Source organism: Vulpes vulpes, chromosome 3, assembly GCF_048418805.1.
Source record: "Vulpes vulpes isolate BD-2025 chromosome 3, VulVul3, whole genome shotgun sequence".
Classification (NCBI taxonomy): Eukaryota; Metazoa; Chordata; class Mammalia; order Carnivora; family Canidae; genus Vulpes; species Vulpes vulpes.
In genome coordinates this window covers 111,401,077-111,419,019 of record NC_132782.1, presented here as the reverse complement: position 1 = coordinate 111,419,019, position 17,943 = coordinate 111,401,077, and the positions used below count along the sequence as shown (strand labels likewise).

The 17,943-nt window shown below is 52.1% G+C and overlaps 1 protein-coding gene across 2 annotated transcripts in view; it reads right to left on the bottom strand.

Moving 5' to 3' along the window:
* Positions 1 to 17,943, bottom strand: part of PPL (periplakin) — a 45,392-nt gene that overhangs the window by 19,797 nt on the left and 7,652 nt on the right. For both annotated transcript variants that reach the window (XM_026003058.2, XM_026003059.2), the window contains exon 2: positions 4,103 to 4,202. In XM_026003058.2, coding sequence (XP_025858843.1) covers positions 4,103 to 4,202 — 100 coding nt within the window. The remainder of the gene's footprint in view (positions 1 to 4,102; positions 4,203 to 17,943) is intronic.

Here is a 17,943-nt window from a genome sequence, read left to right as displayed (position 1 = left end):
TCAGCATTGAGCATCTGCCTTCGGCCCAGGGGGTGATCCCGGGGTCCTGGGATCGAGACCCGCCTCGGGCTCCCCATAAGAGCCTGCTTCTCCCTCTGCCTGTGTCTTGGCTTCTGTCTCTGTGTGTCTCTCATAAATAAATAAATAAAATCTTAAAAAAAAAAAAAAAAAGCAAAAAGAAGCGAATGAGGTGATGTGCTTCCTGGTCCAGAGTAAGGACCAGACCCCTCTGTTGGGAGAAGAGAAGGCGCTCGGCCCATCTGTTCCCCGGCCAGCTCCACGGAGGTTGGGGGGCAGGTGGGGCCTGGTGCCCCGAGAGGCTTGGAGGGGAGGCCCGGGGTGGGGCTGGGCGCTCTCTCCACCCCGGGGTGGGGCTGGCCAGTGGAAGAAAAAAAAAAAAAAATACAATAAAGCCTCAGGGTTCTTGGCCTAGATGGAACATCAGCCACTCCATCATTTCCAGCTGATCTGCAGCTCTCGGGCAGTTAGTGTCAGAGACTAATTCTGCAGGAGGGGAAGCAAAGTAATCATTACCTCATTCACGCAAATGCTGTGTGGGAACGCAAGCCCTCTCGAAACCCGCTAGCCAAAACCAGAAAGAGAACATCAAGCCGAGGGACGCCACGTAGGTGTTCAAGAGCTCACAGGGGCAACTCGATGGATGGCGAGAGGTCAGCACGGCGGTCACCTCTGGGGAGTATCGATCGGAAGGTCACGGGCCAGCTCTCTGGGAAATGCTCTCTGGCTTGACCTGAGCAGCCGTTATGTGGGTAACTATGGATGCAAAGGCCCTTCAAATGTGGACGCTTTCTTTTTTTTTTTTTTTTTAATGTTTTATTTATCTATTCATGAGAGACACACAGAGAGAGGCAGAGACACAGGCAGAGGGAGAAGCAGGCTCTCCATGGGGATCCTGACGTGGGACTCGATCCCAGGACCTCGGGATCACGACCCGAGCCAAAGTCTGAGCCACCCAGATGCCCCTAAATGTGGCCACTTTCTATATACTTTACAGAATTTATGCCTCAAGTAAAAGGTTTTATGAGTAAATATAACGCTTAGGGGCTGATGTATCTAATAATTACACACCCGCTGGTGGGCAGATGAGTGATAAAGCTAATCCAACAGATGTTACTTGTGGGATTGGGCGGGTAGGGATATGGATATTCTCTGTGAAATTCCTTCAACTTTTCTGCATGTTCAAAAATTTGGGGGACGCCTGGGTGACTCAGTGGTTGGGTGTCTGCCTTCAGCTCAGGTCGTGGTCCCAGGATCTGGGATCGGGTCCTACATGGGGCTCCCTGCGGGGAGCCTGCTTTGCCCTCTGCCTGTGTCTCTGCCTGTCTCTTTCAGTCTGTGTCTCTCATGAATAAATAAATAAGATTAAAAAAATTTGGATAGAGGGGGACGTCTGGGTGGCTCAGCAGTTGAGCATCTGCCTTGGACTCAGGTCATGATCCCAAGGTCCTGGGATCGAGTCCCACACTGGGCTCCCCGCAAGGAGACTGCTTCTCCCTCTGTCTCTGACTCTCTTTGTGTATCTCTCATGAATAAATAAAATCTTTAAAAACTAATAAAATTTAATAAAAAATTTGGATAGAAAGGTGCTTGGGTGACTCAGTCAGTTTAGCATCTGCCTTTGGCTCAAGTGATGATCCCAGGGATCCCTCAGCAAGGAGCCTGCTTCTCCTTCTCCCTCCACCTGCTGCTCCCCCCACTTGTCCTCTCTCTCTCTCCATCAAATAAATAAATAAAATATTTTAAAATCTGGGTAGACAAAGAAGATTATATATTGTATAATTCTGTTTGTATGAAACATGCAGAACTAAATCCATAGACACAGAAAGCAGAACAGGGGGCAACGGGGAGGGGGGGTGGGTATGAGGTTCCCTTTGGGGGAACAGAAATGCCTTGGAGCTAGAAGGAGGTGGTGGGTGCCCCACACTGCGAATGTAGTACAGGCCACTGACTTGCACATTGTAAGTGGTGAATGTTATGTTACGTGAATCTCACTTTAATGTTAAGAAAACAGGAAAACTCAAGAGAACTTTTAGGTAATGAATAGAGACATCTTCTGAGAAGATAAAGGGTGGAAGGAAAGAAAAAGAAAGTAAAAGAGGAGTCCATATGGTCGTCAAAGCACAGTTTCTATTTTCAGGTTGGTTCATCTAAATTTAAAAAACAGTTTAAAATTATTCCCCAAGTACATCCTTGTTACTGTGAGTCACTACTCTAAGCAAATAAAAATGAGAGCCCTAGACCCCAGTCACACACACACACACACACACACACACACACACACACACACGCAAGCACACACGTGTGCCCAGAGAAGGGTCAAACAGATACGCCGAGATGTTAATAGCTGAGCACTCTCTCTGGCGGTGGAATCACACGATTCCAACTTGCTTTTGTTATACTTGTTTATCAGCTCTGAAATATTTGCAACAAACCCATATTACTTTTATTAGGACAAGAACAGACACACCCAAAAAGCTGTTTTCACTTAGGAAAGAAAATTGCACGACGCCATGAGAGGAGGGGAGCGAGGACTGTGCGGAGGAGCTGGGCCCTGGACTGAGCGGGCGGCGGGGCACCGGGCAGGTGATGGTGGCAGGAGCCAGGGGAGGGCTGGAAAGGAGCCGGGGGAGGGCCCCTGGCCGGGAACAGAGGGCTCCACCCACCTTTCCTGCCCACTTCCCCACACCTCCTTTCTCACTCCCGGCTGTGCCACCCCTTGCCCATCCCTCCTCAGGTGGGTGGACACCTGTGTGGTCGGGGGGGGGTGGGGTGGGCAGCCACAGCTGGGCCAGGCCTTGAGCTCCCTCATGACCTGTCCCCCTTCTGTCCCCCACTCCTCTGGACCTGCCTCGCGGTCACCTCCTGGACAGGGATGCAGATGAAATAGAGACCATCCAGTCACGCTCAAATTTCAGGATAATTCATAGCATAAATATATCCCAAACACTACATGGGCTATCCCTCTAGGAGACAAAATTATGTGTGTTCTTAAAGTCAAATTTAACAGGATACCCTGTCTTTTTATTTGCTGAATCTGGCAACCCCACCTCCGGGATGCTTCGGGGGCTAGTTCTGCCACTGATGAGTCACCTCGCTCTCCCTGAACCTCAGTGTCTCCAGCTACAAAATGGGTTTAAGCTCAACCGCACTGGCCTGGGGAGGGTTCAAAGGGATGACCATCCTGGCAGCTCACAGGTGTGAGTGGAGTTCAGCATCCCTCATTGTAGAGACTCCTCAGGAGACCATGCGGCTGAGCTGCTTGTCACAGAAGAGGAAAGCAAGGGCAGCCCGGGTGGCTCAGTGGTTTAGGGCCTGATCCTGGAGACCCGGGATCGAGTCTCACGTCGGGCTCCCTGCATGGAGCCTGCTTCTCCCTGTCTGTGTCTCTGCCTCTCGCTGTGTGTCTCTCATGAATAAATAAATAAAATCTTAAAAAAAAAAAAAAAGAAGAGGAAAAGGAGATACAGGGAACATGATTTGCCCAGCAACTTCCTCTCTCTCCTCTGAAAATAGTTGGAGCACATGCGTCTGAGCGGCAGGGGAAGTGCAAGAACGAAGACATCGATGATAATACCGAGCCCTTCGATACACCTGAATGATCTCACTGAATCTTTACAGCGGCCCAGCCAATGGGGATGATCACTTTTACCTTGTTGGAGGGAATCACATGCACAGAGAGGTAAGGTGACCTGCCCAAGGTCACACAGTAAGTGGCAAAGCCGGAGTGCTAAGCAGGACCTGGTTCCTGAGACCAAGGTTCTCCTCCAGACGGGGCTCCATAAGCTGCAGGAGCTTAGCCCCCGGGGTGGGTGGCTGACACTATAAGCAGTAACACCGTCTCCCCAGCTCCACGCTGCTGACATTTGGGGCTGGACCACTCTGGGGGTGGGAGCATCCTAGGCCCTGTGGGGGTTGGTCAGCATCGCCAGCCTCCACCCACCAGATGCCCGTCCACCCCACAACCCCCACTGCGACGGCCACAAACGTCTCCAGATGCGGCCACATGTTCCCCAGGAACAGAATCCAACCCCTCCCGGGGAAGAACTACTGGGTGCAGAGGTGGGGGGCGGGGGACACTCACGCTCTGCATCTTGGCCTCCGTGTCCACGATGTTCTTCTCCACCTGGTCGGCATTCTTCTGCAGCTGCTCGATCAGCTCCGACAGCTCCTTGTTAGAGATGCTGCGGGCAGAAGACAGGGAGTGGGCCAGAGCCAGCGGGGTGGCCGAGGCCCCAGCAGCCTCAGAGGGGGCCTGGCTGCCCACCCCGTCGCCTGCCCCAACCCTGGGCGACACCGCCAAAGCCGCAGAAACGAGGCAGCTTGCAGTGCCTTTACTGAGTTGTTTTTTTTTCCATATTTTTTATTGGGCTATAATACACATACCATCAAGTTCACCGTTTTAAAGCCTATAATTCAGTGGGTTTTACCGTATTCACAGGGTCATGCTGAGGGGTGTCCAGCCCTACTTCTGTTGTTGCTGTCTTTCAACAGAGGAAGAAACAAAGACCAGAGAGGGAGTGCAACTTGGCCAATGTCACCCAGCCGGCCAGTAATGGTCAAGATTGGCACCTAATTCCCCAAACTCCATTGAAAACCCTTCTGTACTGACTCCAAGGCAGAGCCCGAGCAGCCAAGCACTCAGAAGTTTCATTCTACCTACACTCATTAAGCACCTACTAAATGCCAGGCCCAGCATGGCACACAGAGAAAGCCTCACCCACCGACAGGTCATCCCCTAGATGGGGAGGAAATGAGTATTTACAGAAATAGTCACAGATGGAGACAGGCCATGGTGGCGAGGGGATACCCAGGGGAGCCTCCTGCCTGGCTGGGAGGGGTTGGGACTGGTCACTGAATGCTCCCTGCAGGAGGTGGTGGTGGCTAGGCCCTGAAGAATGAGGAAGAGTTTGGGGTTCATGGGCAGAAGGCTTCAGTGAGGAGAGGCCACAAAAAAGGTGGTTCCTGGGCCTGTCCAGGAACCAGGTGGGGTGGGCCAGGGCAGAGCTCTTGACCCTCAGGCAGAGGGGGGCCCCCACCTCTTCAGAGTGAAATTCCTCAAATCAAGGCCTGGGATGCACCTACTGTAGCACAAAACATTCAGATTCCCAGGCACTAACCCAGACCCTCTGAATCCACATCTCCAGAGCTGGGCCCAGGAAGCCGTATTAGGATTGCTGTTGACAGGGCGCCTGGGTGGCCCAGCCATTGAGTGTCTACCTTCGGCCCAGGACATGATCCCGGGGTCCTGGGATCGAGTCCTACATTGGGCTCCCTGCAGGGAGCCTGCTTCTCCCTCTGCCTCTCTCTCTCATGAATAAATAAATAAAATCTTAAAAAAAAAAAAAGGTATTGCTGTTGTTATTACAGGTTCTCCAAGGCGACCCTGATACCCTGCAGAGTTTGAGGTCCTGCTGCAGCAGGTCCTGCTGGTATGGGGGTGGGGAGAGCTGGGAGGCACGGCAAACAGAACCCGTGAGTCTGGGCATCCACATCTCAAACCCTGAAAGCCTGCTCTGTGCCAGGCCTGGCTGTGCAGAAGCTGGGGGGTGGGGGGGAGGAGAGGAACAAGACCCAAGCTATACTCTCTGCCCAGTCAGTCAAGGAGACAGCTTTTCCCAAAGTGGGGGCCCAGGAACCCCAGTCCTGTAAGTCACTCCCAGAATGAAGGCTTTGCCGGTCAAGGCAGCTCGGAACACCTGGACCCTCGAGAAGTCCATGAGCCAGTAGAGGCTCTGAGCAGTCCTGCAGTGCAGAAAGCTGGAGAGATGCAGGGAAGGCTCAGAGGAAGGGATTGTGTGTGGAGGATCCGAGGAAGGAAGGGTGAAGGCTGGGCTGCCAGGGCATGGACTGAGCCCACAGCCCACATCCCCCGCCCCCCACCCCCCACCCCCGCAGGTCAGACCACATGGAGAATGGGAGGGCTTCCTTCCCGGCCCCTCCCCTCCACCAAACCACTGCCGCTCAGCCTGGCCTGCTGCACGCAGATGCGGCGAGTCTCAAACCAGATATTTAACCCATGACTGCTGGAGCATCATCGGGAGCCTGCAGTGTAGCTGAGGTGGGGGCCCCCGGCTCAGCCCAGGCCCACCCTACGATGCAGGGCCCAAACCAGCCCCCCTTCACTGGCTGGAGCAGTGAGGAAAGCATCTTCTGGTCCCCACCTTGGCTGGCCCATTATTCCAGCCAAAGGCCGGCACCAGAAAGGGGACCAAGGAGCAGGGGAGACAGCCAGTCCAGGAACCTGGAGCTCCCGGCAGAGAACAAAGGAGGGTTCCGTGAGAGAGAACCCTTCTGGCCAGAGACACTTGGGTTCCAAGTCCAGCTGAGCCATTTCCTGCTTGGACCATCTCAGGCAAGCACCTTAGCCTCGAGGTGCCTCAGTTTCTCCATTTGTTGACAGGGATGACCACCGAGGTATCATGGAAATATTGACATTTCCTGCACATGCTTCATCAGACATCAGATATGTTTATAGGCCCTGCCATAGAAGCATCCTCTTCCTAAACCCTGGGGGAGGTCTGTGTGCCCCTTAACAGATAATTTATAGGAAACCAGGGCTCAGAGATGTCATGGTGTTCGCCCTGTGTCATACACCGTGTGGATGGGGCGCCAGGACTCTGCTCACACAGTCTTGTTCTAGAGGCCACTTCATCAAATACTAGGCTCACAGCTACTCACAGGGGTGCTGGGAAAATCACAAGCAAACATACAGCAACAAGCACCATCACCAGAATAGTATGAGCTTGTATTTACTTTCCACATGCCAACCTTTCCACTCATTTCTTAATCTTCATTACAAGCCTGTGAGGTAGGATGCCACGTCTCACCCACTAGGATGGTGATAATAAAAGACAGGCCATAACGATTTGGTGACAAGGCTATGGAGAAATAAGAACCTTCACTCCTAGCTAGCTGGTGGGAACTGTAAAAACGGTGCAGCTGCTTTGGAAAGCAGTCTGGAAGCTCCTTGAAAAGGTAAATATAGGGGATCCCTGGGTGGCTCAGCGATTTAGAGCCTGCCTTCAGCCCAGGGCATGACCCTGGAGTCCCAGCATTGAGTCCCACATCAGGCTCCCTGCATGGAGCCTGCTTCTCCCTCTGCCTGTGTCTCTGAATAAATAAATAAAATCCTAAAAAAAAAAAAAAAAGTAAACATAGGGTTGCCACATGACCCAGTAAGTCCACTCCTAAGTACCTACCCAAGAGAAACGAAAACATAGGTCCACACAAAACTTTGAACGAAACACAGAGGTTCCTAACAGCATTATTTACAATAGCCAAAAAGTGGAAACAACACAAACTTTCATCAGCCGATGAATGGATAAACAAAATGTGGAATATCCACGCAATGGAACGTCACTCGGCGAAGAAAGGAATGAAGCAAAAAAGAAAAAAGAAAGAAAGAAAGAAAGAAAGAAAGAAAGAAAGAAAGAAAGAAAGAAAAAGAAATGAAGCAGCTGCACTTGACATAGTGGGGGTGAGCTACAAAACCATTATGCCGAGTGAGAGACGTGGGGCACAACAGGTCACGTATAGTATGATTCCACTTATTTTTTTTTTCAGATTTTATTTATTTACTCATGAAAGACATAGAGAGAGAGAGAGGCAGAGACACAGGCAGAGGGAGAAGCAGGCTCCATGCAGGGAGCCCGACGTGGGACTCGATCCCGAGTCTCAAAGATCAGGCCCTGGGCTGAAGGCAGCGCTAAACCGCTGTGCCACCCAGGCATCCTATATGATTCCACTTACATGAAATGTCTAGAATAGGCCAATCCATAGAAGTGGGAAGCAGATTCCTAGTTGCGAGGCCCTGGGGGTAGGACTGGCAAGTGAGCATTGACAGGCGTGGGGTGTGTCTTTTTGGGGGTGACGGAAATGTTCTACAATTGGTTGTGGTGATGGGTGGGTAATTCTATAAATATACGAAAAACCATGTAATTGTGTACTTTAAATGAGTGAATGGTATGGTATGGGAGTTGTATCTCAGTAAAGCTGATATCGGGATCCCTGGGTGGCTCAGTGGTTGAGCATCTGCCTTTGGCCCAGGACATGATCCTGGAGACCTGGGATCGAGTCCCACATTGGGCTCCCTGCATGGAGCCTGCTTCTCCCTCTGCCTGTGTCTCTGCCTCTCTCTCTCTCTTTCTGTCTCTCATGAATAAATAAATAAAATCTTAAAAAAAAAAGCTGATATCCCCAAAATTGGCAAGTGCCATTTCTAGGTGATGGGGCTTGTCTCTTCCTCCCCCACCCCCTTGAGCCTTCTTCCTGCCTTGTATCTATTTTCCAGGAGGCTAGACCAGCTCCAGGCACCCAGCTGCCTAGAAGATACTAGTTAACACGCACAGAGTTGAGCATGTGCCCACCAGTGCTAAGCAAGTCACATACATATAGATTAGCTCCTTTAGGGGTGCCTGGGTGGCTCAGTGGTTGAGCATCTGCCTTTGATTCAGGGTGTGATCCTGGGGACCCAGGATCGAGTCCCACATCGGGCTCCCTGCATGGAGCCTGCTTCTCCCTCTGCCTGTGTCTCTGCCTCTTTCTGTGCCTCTCATGAATAAATACATTAAAAAAAAAAAAAAAAAAAGATTAACTCCTTTAATCCTACCACTGCTGAAGTTGCACTGTTTTCCAGTTTTACAGATGGGGAAACTGAGGCACTGAGTGATTTAATGAGTTGACCACAACTCCCACTACCAGAAAACAACAACTGGGGTTCTAATACAGGCCTCCGGGCCACAGTCCTAGCACACTTTTTTTTCTTTTGGGTTTGGGGTCCTGAATGAGGCGCCCCACAGGACCCTGCATTCTGGCCAGGCGTGCAGGAGTGCAGGAATGTGGGCAGGTCAGGAACCTGAGGGAGGGGGCGCATATCCCAAAACGGCTGGGAACTGGCCTGGCCAGTCCAGCTTTTCATCTCACTAATAAGACCCACTGGGGCAGCCAGACAGGGCATGAGCCCGACTGATGGAGACCAAGATACCACCTTTCCCCACCACCGCCGTCCAGTCCTGTCCACCCCGGAGGCGACGATCACCCGCAGAGCCGGGAAAGCCAAGGTGCCCCCACCCTGGAGAGGGAGGTAGGGCTGAGCAACATGCTGGTAGAGAGACACACCCGGCCCTCCTCTACTTACTCAAGTTTAACACGGACACAGGTTCTCAGGGCAGTGGCCTTTGGTTCCAGAGGGTGGCTTGGAAGTCATCCAGCCCCACCTGCTCATTACACGGATGAGCCAACTGAGGCCCTCAGAAGCAAAGGCACCCACCCAAGGTCACAGAGGAGGCAGCTGGTGCCTGCAGTCAGACGGGGTTCAAATCCTGACCGCACCTGCCATCGGTGTGAGCTTCTTGTTTCTGAACCTCCCTTTTACCATCTATAAAATGGGAATCGTCCATCCCATGTAGTTAAGTGAGGGGGGTGGAAGAAAAGTCAGGGGGCCCTCCTGGAAACATTTGAATTGAGTTTCAGGGGATCCCTGGGTGGCGCAGCGGTTTGGCGCCTGCCTTTGGCCCAGGGCGCGAGCCTGGAGACCCGGGATCGAATCCCACGTCGGGCTCCTGGTGCATGGAGCCTGCTTCTCCCTCTGCCTATGTCTCTGCCTCTCTCTCTCTCACTGTGTGCCTATCATAAATAAAAAAAATGAAAAAAAAAAAAGTCTTTGAGAAGAGGAAAATGTTCACGCAAAAAAAAAAAAAAAAACATTAAAAAAAAAAAAAAGAATTGAGTTTCAGAGACCACCCTGGGGTTCAGGGCAGAAAACCAGTGCCTGGCAGGAGACAGGAGACAGTCAAGAAGTACCGTTCAGCGAGGGACCTCGAATCACTCAGCACAGATGGTGAGGATGAGCACTCATGCACACAACACGTATTTATGGCACTTTTACACCCCCCGCCCCCGTAGGCATGCCAGTCACAAGGCACCTGAGCCCTTACATTGCTCCGCTGTGCATGGGCTCTGCCTGTGGACTCCGGCTTGCATTTGGGTCCATAAAATAGGTTTCTTCTGAATATCAGTAAGTTCCCGATGGAGAGGACAGAAGGTTAACATCCCCAGGGAGAAGACACATCAACACAGTGGGACACCTGACACCCGGTACCAGGGGGGACACCAGATTGCCTCCAAGGAGCCCTTCTCAATGTATGACCTCCATCTCAGGGCTGGCAGCCAGCAGACAAGCCCAAACCGAGGGACGGCCTACAGAACACCTGACCAGCCCTCTTCGAAGGTGTCAAGGTCTGGGACCCCTGGGTGGCTTAGTGGGTGAAGCGCCTGCCGTTGGCTCAGGGCATGATCCCGGGTTCCTGGGATCGAGTCCCGCGTTGGGCTCCCCAGCAGGGAGCCTGCTTTTCCCTCTACCTGTGTCTCTGCCTCTCTCTGTGTCTCATGAATAAATAAATAAAATCTTAAAAAAAATTTAAAAAGTGTCAAGATCACGAAAGACAAGACTGAGGAACTGTCAGCCTGGAGGAGTCTAAGATGTGACCGCAGAGTGCGACATGGGGTTGTGGGACAGAGAAAGGACATTAGGGGGAGACTGAAGAATTGGAAACAAATTTATAGTTTAATTTTTGTTTAAAGATTTTATTTATTGGGGATCCCTGGGTGGCGCAGCGGTTTGGCGCCTGCCTTTGGCCCAGGGCGCGATCCTGGAGACCGGGATCGAATCCCACATCGGGCTCCCGGTGCATGGAGCCTGCTTCTCCCTCTGCCTGTGTCTCTGCCTCTCTCTCTCTCTCTGTGACTATCATAAATAAAAATTAAAAAAAAAAAAAAAAAGATTTTATTTATTCATTCATGAGACATACAGACACACAGAGAGACACAGGCAGAGGGAGAAGCAGGCTCCGTCAGGGAGCCCGACGTAGGAATCGATCCTCAGGGATCACAACCTAGGTCAAAAGTAGATGCTCAACCACTGAGCCACTCATGTGCCCCTCTAGTTTAGTTTTTAAAGAAAAGTTTCCTTCCAGTTGCCTGGGCTTTCTAGCAAACCCCTACGGGACGTCTTGGTGATGGGAATGGCATCCAGGATACCTAGCTGTGGATAGGCAAGAGGAGGTGGGGTGCTGTGACCTAAGACCCCACCTAGTAGAAGCTGGTGGGATGCAGGACTCACCTGTCCCCACGACGGCTCCCTCGGCCCCACCCAACCCAGCCCGGCTGCTGCTGTGCAGGGTGCACAAGCCAGCGGGGGAGGAGGGTTCCAGGCAGATTTGGGCCCATTTCTCCAGAGAACCAGCCCTCATTTTCTTCTCCTGGGCTGAGGAAGCCGAGGTCTGGCACGGACCCAGGAGGGCCAGGGTCCTGTCCTCAGTAGGATGAAGAGCCCTGTTGACATGAGACTCCTGGTGCTAGTTGGGGAAAATGGGGTGCAGCCCGGCCAGAGGGCTGCCTGGCATCTCCGCAGAGCCCTGGGTTGGGTGTGAGGACACCCTGAGGGACAAACAAGGCCTTTTTGGGTTTGAGCCTGCAGGCGCCAGCCTGGAACAGGCGCCTCATTGTGTCCCCAGGATGTAGTCAGAGCACGGACACTGCAGGGAGGGAGCCTGAGAGCTCTAAACGGCATCAGGTACCCCGTTCTGTCACCAGGAGGTAGAAACTCAATAACCACAGCCCAACCTGCTCTGCTGGTGGCCGCTCAAACCCAGGAGCTCAGCAGCAACACGGGCGCCTCCGGAGAAGTGGGGATGGAGGTGGAACCCGGGTCATCTAGACCACAGAGGGAGTAGATGGGCAGGAAAAGAACAGAGGCATCTCAGGGGACCCTCACCCCCCCATCCTGCTGCCCAGTCCTTCCTGCTTTATTTTGTGCAGGTGCTCCTTGCCCTTCCTCACAGCTGGAGGGGCGGTATGACCTGGTGCTCAAGCACCCAGACGGAAGGCAGCTGGCCTGGAGGGGAATCCTGACTCAGTCCTTCCCAAGCTGTGAATTGCTCAGCCTCTCTGAGCCTCAGTTTCCCTGTCCATCACGGGGGGGGGGGGGGGTGCATCCCATTATGCATGCCATGGGGCTCTGCCAGGGTTGAATGAGAGGGCACTGCCACATGGAGAGCCTAGGCTCTCTGCTGCCACGTGGGGTCTCTGTCCGGGGGGTGACAAAAGCCAGCAGCCGAGGACTGAAGGCAGATTGCACTGGCACCGGGGAGCTAAAAAAAAAAATGAAAAAATTAAAAATTAAAGACCCCAGGCCACCGTGCCATTCACACTGATCCTCATGCGAGCCAAGACATGCTGTGGCTCCTCCTTTCGGACATCACCTCGCCCGGGCATGGGAAATTCGCAGGTAACTTCAGTATTTGGAAAGGTCTCTCCGATCCCTGCAGGGAGAGGCTGGGCGCACACCTGGGCAGTGAGGCCACTGGGAGGATGCGGATCCCAGGCTCTGTCCCACTGCACCGCCTTGGGTTTGGGCTTAGAATCAGCTGTGGGATTCGAAGGGTAAGGCTTCCAGCACAGGCGTTCTGGCGTCCTGAGCACTGTCTCCTGTCTGTGGGAGGGAAACCGCGGAAGGGGAGGGCAGGGAGGGCCCGTCTACCTGGTTGTTCAAGCAGAACCCAGAACCGCCCAGATCCCAGCCTTTCCCTTCCCTCGTTCCACTGGGAACAGACCTGCTGGGTCTACCCTCCTTTGCCCTGTGGTCTCAGCCTGCTCGGGGTTGCTACGTCTCACCTGGACCAATGCAACAGCCACCCCCAACCATCTGCCTGGGCCCAGACCCTTGCCGCCCAGGCCAGCTGCAGCACATTTCAACAGTGCACCTGATCTTACCACTGTCCAGCCTGGAACTTGCCAGAGCTCCCCAGTGCTCTGAGAAGAGAGCTCACACTCCTGCCCATGGCCCACAGGACCTCCAGATCTCAACCCTGTGCCCAGCCCTTTCTGCCTCAGGGCCTTTGCACTGGCTGTGACTTCTGGGTTGGGGTGAGGTGGGGCGGTGTCTCTGTTTGTAGATCACCTCTAGGACCACCCTGGCTAAGACTTGGTTTACTGACCACATGCCCAACTGATCCACTCAGTTTGTCTATCTCTGTCCCAAGCTCAGCAGCCACCAGAAGGGCCGGCTTCCTGGCCTCCTACCTCCAGGAGAGACCTAGGCCCTTCAAGGACTCCATGAATGGCCAACCCTCCACCTGGCAGCGAGAGCCTCCCTTGCTGCCTTCAGCTCTCTGTGCCCAAGTCATGCGGAACGAGTTGACCCATTTTCCTCTCTATCCTGCGTGCAGGGAAGGAAACTGAGTCATCCTGGCACAGAGAAAGAACGTAGACTCTGGTGTTGCTCTGCCCTGGGTGGGCTCCTTAGCCTTTCCCTGCCTATTTTCTCGTGTGTGAAACGGAGATAAGAATCTGCCCCACCCCAGAGGGCTGACACAATTCAAGGAGATAATCCTTATAAAGTACCTTGGATGTGGCAGTCACGTCACAGAGGCTCAGGACTGCTGGGCCTTGGTCTATCTGGTTCACTGCCACGTCCACAGCGCCCAGCACAATCCTCATCCCAGCAACAAGGCAGTGAGCTGCGCCCATGTCTGGTGTAACCAAACGTGCTATTTCTCCTGCCTACCTTAATTTCCTCAGCCATAAATAGGGTTATGGTGTCTACTGTGGAGCGGCAAACAGAAAGACACATCTAACAGGCGGCAAACGTCCCCAGGTTCCTACTGTCCTACTTTGTGTTTAAGGTCACCACTGTCCAATAGAAAGAGGCTGCGACAGCCACATTTGTAATTAAATTTTTCCAGCATGAGAAAAGTCAAGAGGGGATCCCTGGGTGGCTCAGCAGTTTAGCGCCTGCCTTTGGCCCAGGGCGTGATCCTGGGGGCCAGGGATCGAGTCCCGCATCAGGCTCCCTGCATGGAGCCTGCTTCTCCCTCTGCCTGTGTCTCTGCCTCTCTCTCTCTCTCTCTCTCTCTCTCTCTTTGTGTCTCTCATGAATAAATAAATAAAATCTTAAAAAAAAAAAAAAGGGTGCTAAGCCAGTTTTGTGGGATGACGGGCCCTGTAACATCCTTTTCCGGGCGTGACTCTCTCTGTGTTGCTCATGAATAAATAAATAAATCTTTAAAAAAAATTTTTTTTAAAGAAAAGTCAAAAGAAACAGGTGAACTTAATTTTTATATAATTTGTGGTTTGACTTAATATATCTAAGAAATTATTCTGACAGGTAGTCGACAGAACATTATTAATGCGCTATTTTGCATTCCTTGTTCATCTTATGCCTTCCGAAGCCTGGCATGTAGTTTTCACTCGAAGCCCATCTCAGCTCATGTGGCTAGTGGCTCCCAAGTACGACGGCGCAGTTCTAGGTGATTCTGTGGCTTCTGGCCACTTTGCTCTCAGCCCATCAGTTCTGCCATAGATGCACAGAGCATCTAGGGGTGCTGCTCAGAGCCTGGTACGTAGGGACACTCAGTATATGATCATCCCTGTGCTCTCTGCCACCCTTCTACCAGACCTACACAGGTTGTCCAGACACCTGTCCCAAGGCCAGGTCAGGTCTACAGATTCCTGGCTCCTTGACTTCAAAACAATCCAGAGCTCCCAGCTGCACCCAGCAGAGCATGGAGCCTGGGGGTAGAGTGCCAGGTAAACCACACCCGGGGGCCCTTCCCATGCCCCTGGAGCTGGAGCATCCTTGCCCACAAGCCACAGGGCAGAGCCAGGGGCATCTGGCTTGCTCCCAGCCATCCCTCTCCTTAGGCGAGGAGAACAGCCTCTTTCCTGCCCTGGCCTCTTTCGTGACCTGCCACTCTGGGGAAGAGATCACACCCCAGAGGGGTGCTGCAGCCCTGCCATAAGTCTTCCCAGAACCGCTCTGTCCCCCATCCATCACAACTCAGCTTTGTGTGTAGAGACAGGAAGCGGCGGGCACAGGGCACGTCTAGCAGGAACCGCCTTCCCTCCTCAGCCAGGACCACCTCGCCTTCCAGGCCTGAGTCAGTCCCCATGTTCCCTCTTGGTCACGTCTACTGTCCCTCCCTTTTGGGGTTAATTCTGTTTCAGTGGGTGTGCACAGGAGCAGGGGAAGGGTGGGCAGGAGCCATCATTTTTGGAATGTCTGGAATGCATAGGAGTGCTCACCTCTCCCCAGAACCAGCCTCACCCTTCCCAGAGCCCACAGCAGAGCCCCAGCTGCCTGCTGGCCAGGGTCATCCTCTTCTGGGTCCTGCCTGCCTCTAGGGCCAGCCAGGGCATAAGCAGCTCCTTGGAGACATCCAGACTTGGTGGGAGGCTTATCTCTGATGCTAGTCGTCCCTTGGCCCCCATTTTGTCCCTCCCAGACATCTGCCCTGCCTCTGACGCGAAGGCACACACAGTAGGCACTCAGAAAATGATGGCTAAACACGAAGCACCTGCTAGGTGCCAATCACCCACTTGGTCCCTTCACAAGACCCACTGAAATCTTGGAGTCCTGGGAGAAAGGCACCCTTACAGTCATCGGGCAATTCTCTCTCTCTCTCTCTCTCTCTCTCTCTTTCTTTTTTTTTTTTTAAGATCTTATTTATTTATTCATGAGAGACACACAGAGAGAGAGAGAGAGGCAGAGACATAGGCAGACAGAGAAGCAGGCTCCCTGTAAGGAGCCTGATGTAGGACTCGATCCCAGACCCCAGGATCATGCCCTGAGCTGAAGGCAGACGCTCAGCCGCTGAGTCACCCAGGTGTCCCTAGGCCCTTCTCTTTTTTAAAGATTTTATTTTTAAGTAATCTCTACACCCATCGTGGGGCTCGAACTCACAACCCCAAGGTCAAGAGTCTTGTGCTCCACCGAATGAGCCAGCCAGGTGCCCCCACTGGGGACTTTTCTTAATCCTGCCTGTTAGGCTATAAACTTTTGGATAAGTAAGGATGTACTCATCTTTTTCTTTTCAGATTTTATTCATTAATTTGAAAGACAGAGAAAGAGTAAACAAGAGGGAGAGGGAGAGAAAATCTGAAGTAGACTCTGCACTGAGGATACAGCCCGACACGGGGCTTGATCTCATCAATCTCATCAATCTCACGACCACAAGATCATGACCTGAGCCGAAACCAAGAGTTGGACGTTCAACGGACTGAGCCACCCAGGCGCCCCAGGACAGTCATCTTTTAGGGAGCCCTTCATTGTCCTTAATTCCAGGCCTTGCATAGGCTTGGGGCTCAACAAATAGCTATGGAACTGAGCAGACATTTGATAGCATGGCCACAATTCCTATCCCCCCATTTTCCGGATGAAGACAACTGCAGCTTGGAAGGGATGAGAAACCCACCCAAGGTCACACAGCTGGGAAGTGGTGGTGCCAGGATTTGGACAGGCTCCAGAGCCACCTTCTCAGAACAAGGGTGACCAGTACCAATTCACGAAATGACAGGGAGACATCAGGGAGACAGGACGAAGCAGCAAGGCGTTCACCACTCAGGGGAGGCCCAGTGATTTACATCTCATTGGCATCCGCCTTGGTACAATTAATCCCAGTGGTTGAGTCATAGTGGTGGTGACTGACTCAGATATTCTCCTAAGATGCCACCATGAGGGGATCCCAATCTGTCCCTCTGAGGAGGCCTTTTGGGAGAAAGAATCAGCACAGAGGGAACATCTCCCGGGGCTCTACCCTGCCCCAGTACCTGACACATGTTTCCACTTTGATCCTCATAACAACCCCTCGAGGTTGGTACTATTATTGCTCCCAGTGAACAGACTGAGCCTAGGGAAGGAGGGCAACTTGCCTGGGGCCATTGGACTAGTAAGCATCCAGACTGGTGACTGCTGTCACCCTAGCCAGTTTTCTAGATAGTCAATCACTGCCAAATAAACTTTCACCCCCGCCCCCAATTCCTTATCATCTCTCTGCCCCTCTTACAGGCCTTGGGGACAGGCCCTTCTTCATTACCTACCTCTGAAATCAGAGTTCACATGCTGAACTCCAAACCTATGCAAGGCCTGGAATTAAGGGCACTGCCCACACCACACACCCACCCCCCCCAAGACAGATAAGTCCAAGGGCTTACAACCTAATAAGCAGGATGAAGAAAAACACCCTGAAGACTATAATTGCAAAGATCCAGATTGCCTGGGTCAGGATATTTTCATCCACTGTGTCCTAATCAGACTTTATATCCTAACTTAATTGTAAAAATATAGCTTGATCCAATAAAATGCAGGAAAAAAAGCCAAAGGAAACATGATAAATAGGAATTACAAATTACCATGGCAGGGGTAGGTCCAAACACATCAGTCATTACAATAAACATAAATGAGTTAAACTCTCCTGTTGAAAGCTAAGACTCTCAGGTGAGAATACAAATACAAAACAAAAGCCAGCTCTGTGCCATTTTATAAGACACATACCTGAAACAGAATGATACAGGCAAGTTGAGAATAAGGGAATATAGCACAACAGACCAGGCAGCTGCTATTGAAAAGGGAAAGCAAGCTGCACGTACCTCAAGAACAAGACAGATCAAAGTAATCAGTGTGAACGTGGGGCTCACACTCCTGGCTACACATCCAAAGACTGAAGTGTGGGCCACACCCCAGATATTCTGACTTAATCAGCCTGCGACAGAGCCTGGACATTTCTTTTAAAGCTCCCCAGATGATTCTAATGTGTAGCCAGGGTTGGGAATCCAGAAACGAACCACAGTAATGCATCACAGGATTACAGGGAGCAGACTGAGGAAGAATCTCCAGATCTCTACAGGAAGAAAGTCTTATAAGAAAGCAGTATACAGGAAGCATCCAGTAAATACCAGATTGATTGGTCAATTGACTGATACTCTCCTTACTAGAAACTTCCATGGTAATTAGACAGTAAAATCCTCCACACCCAGCTATTAATCCTGAGGAAGTATATCCTAAACAGAGAAGATTGCTGGCTTAGTAACTACAGATCCGTTTCCCGGCCTAATCTGTTTCCGCCCAGCAAAGCCACCCTACCTCCA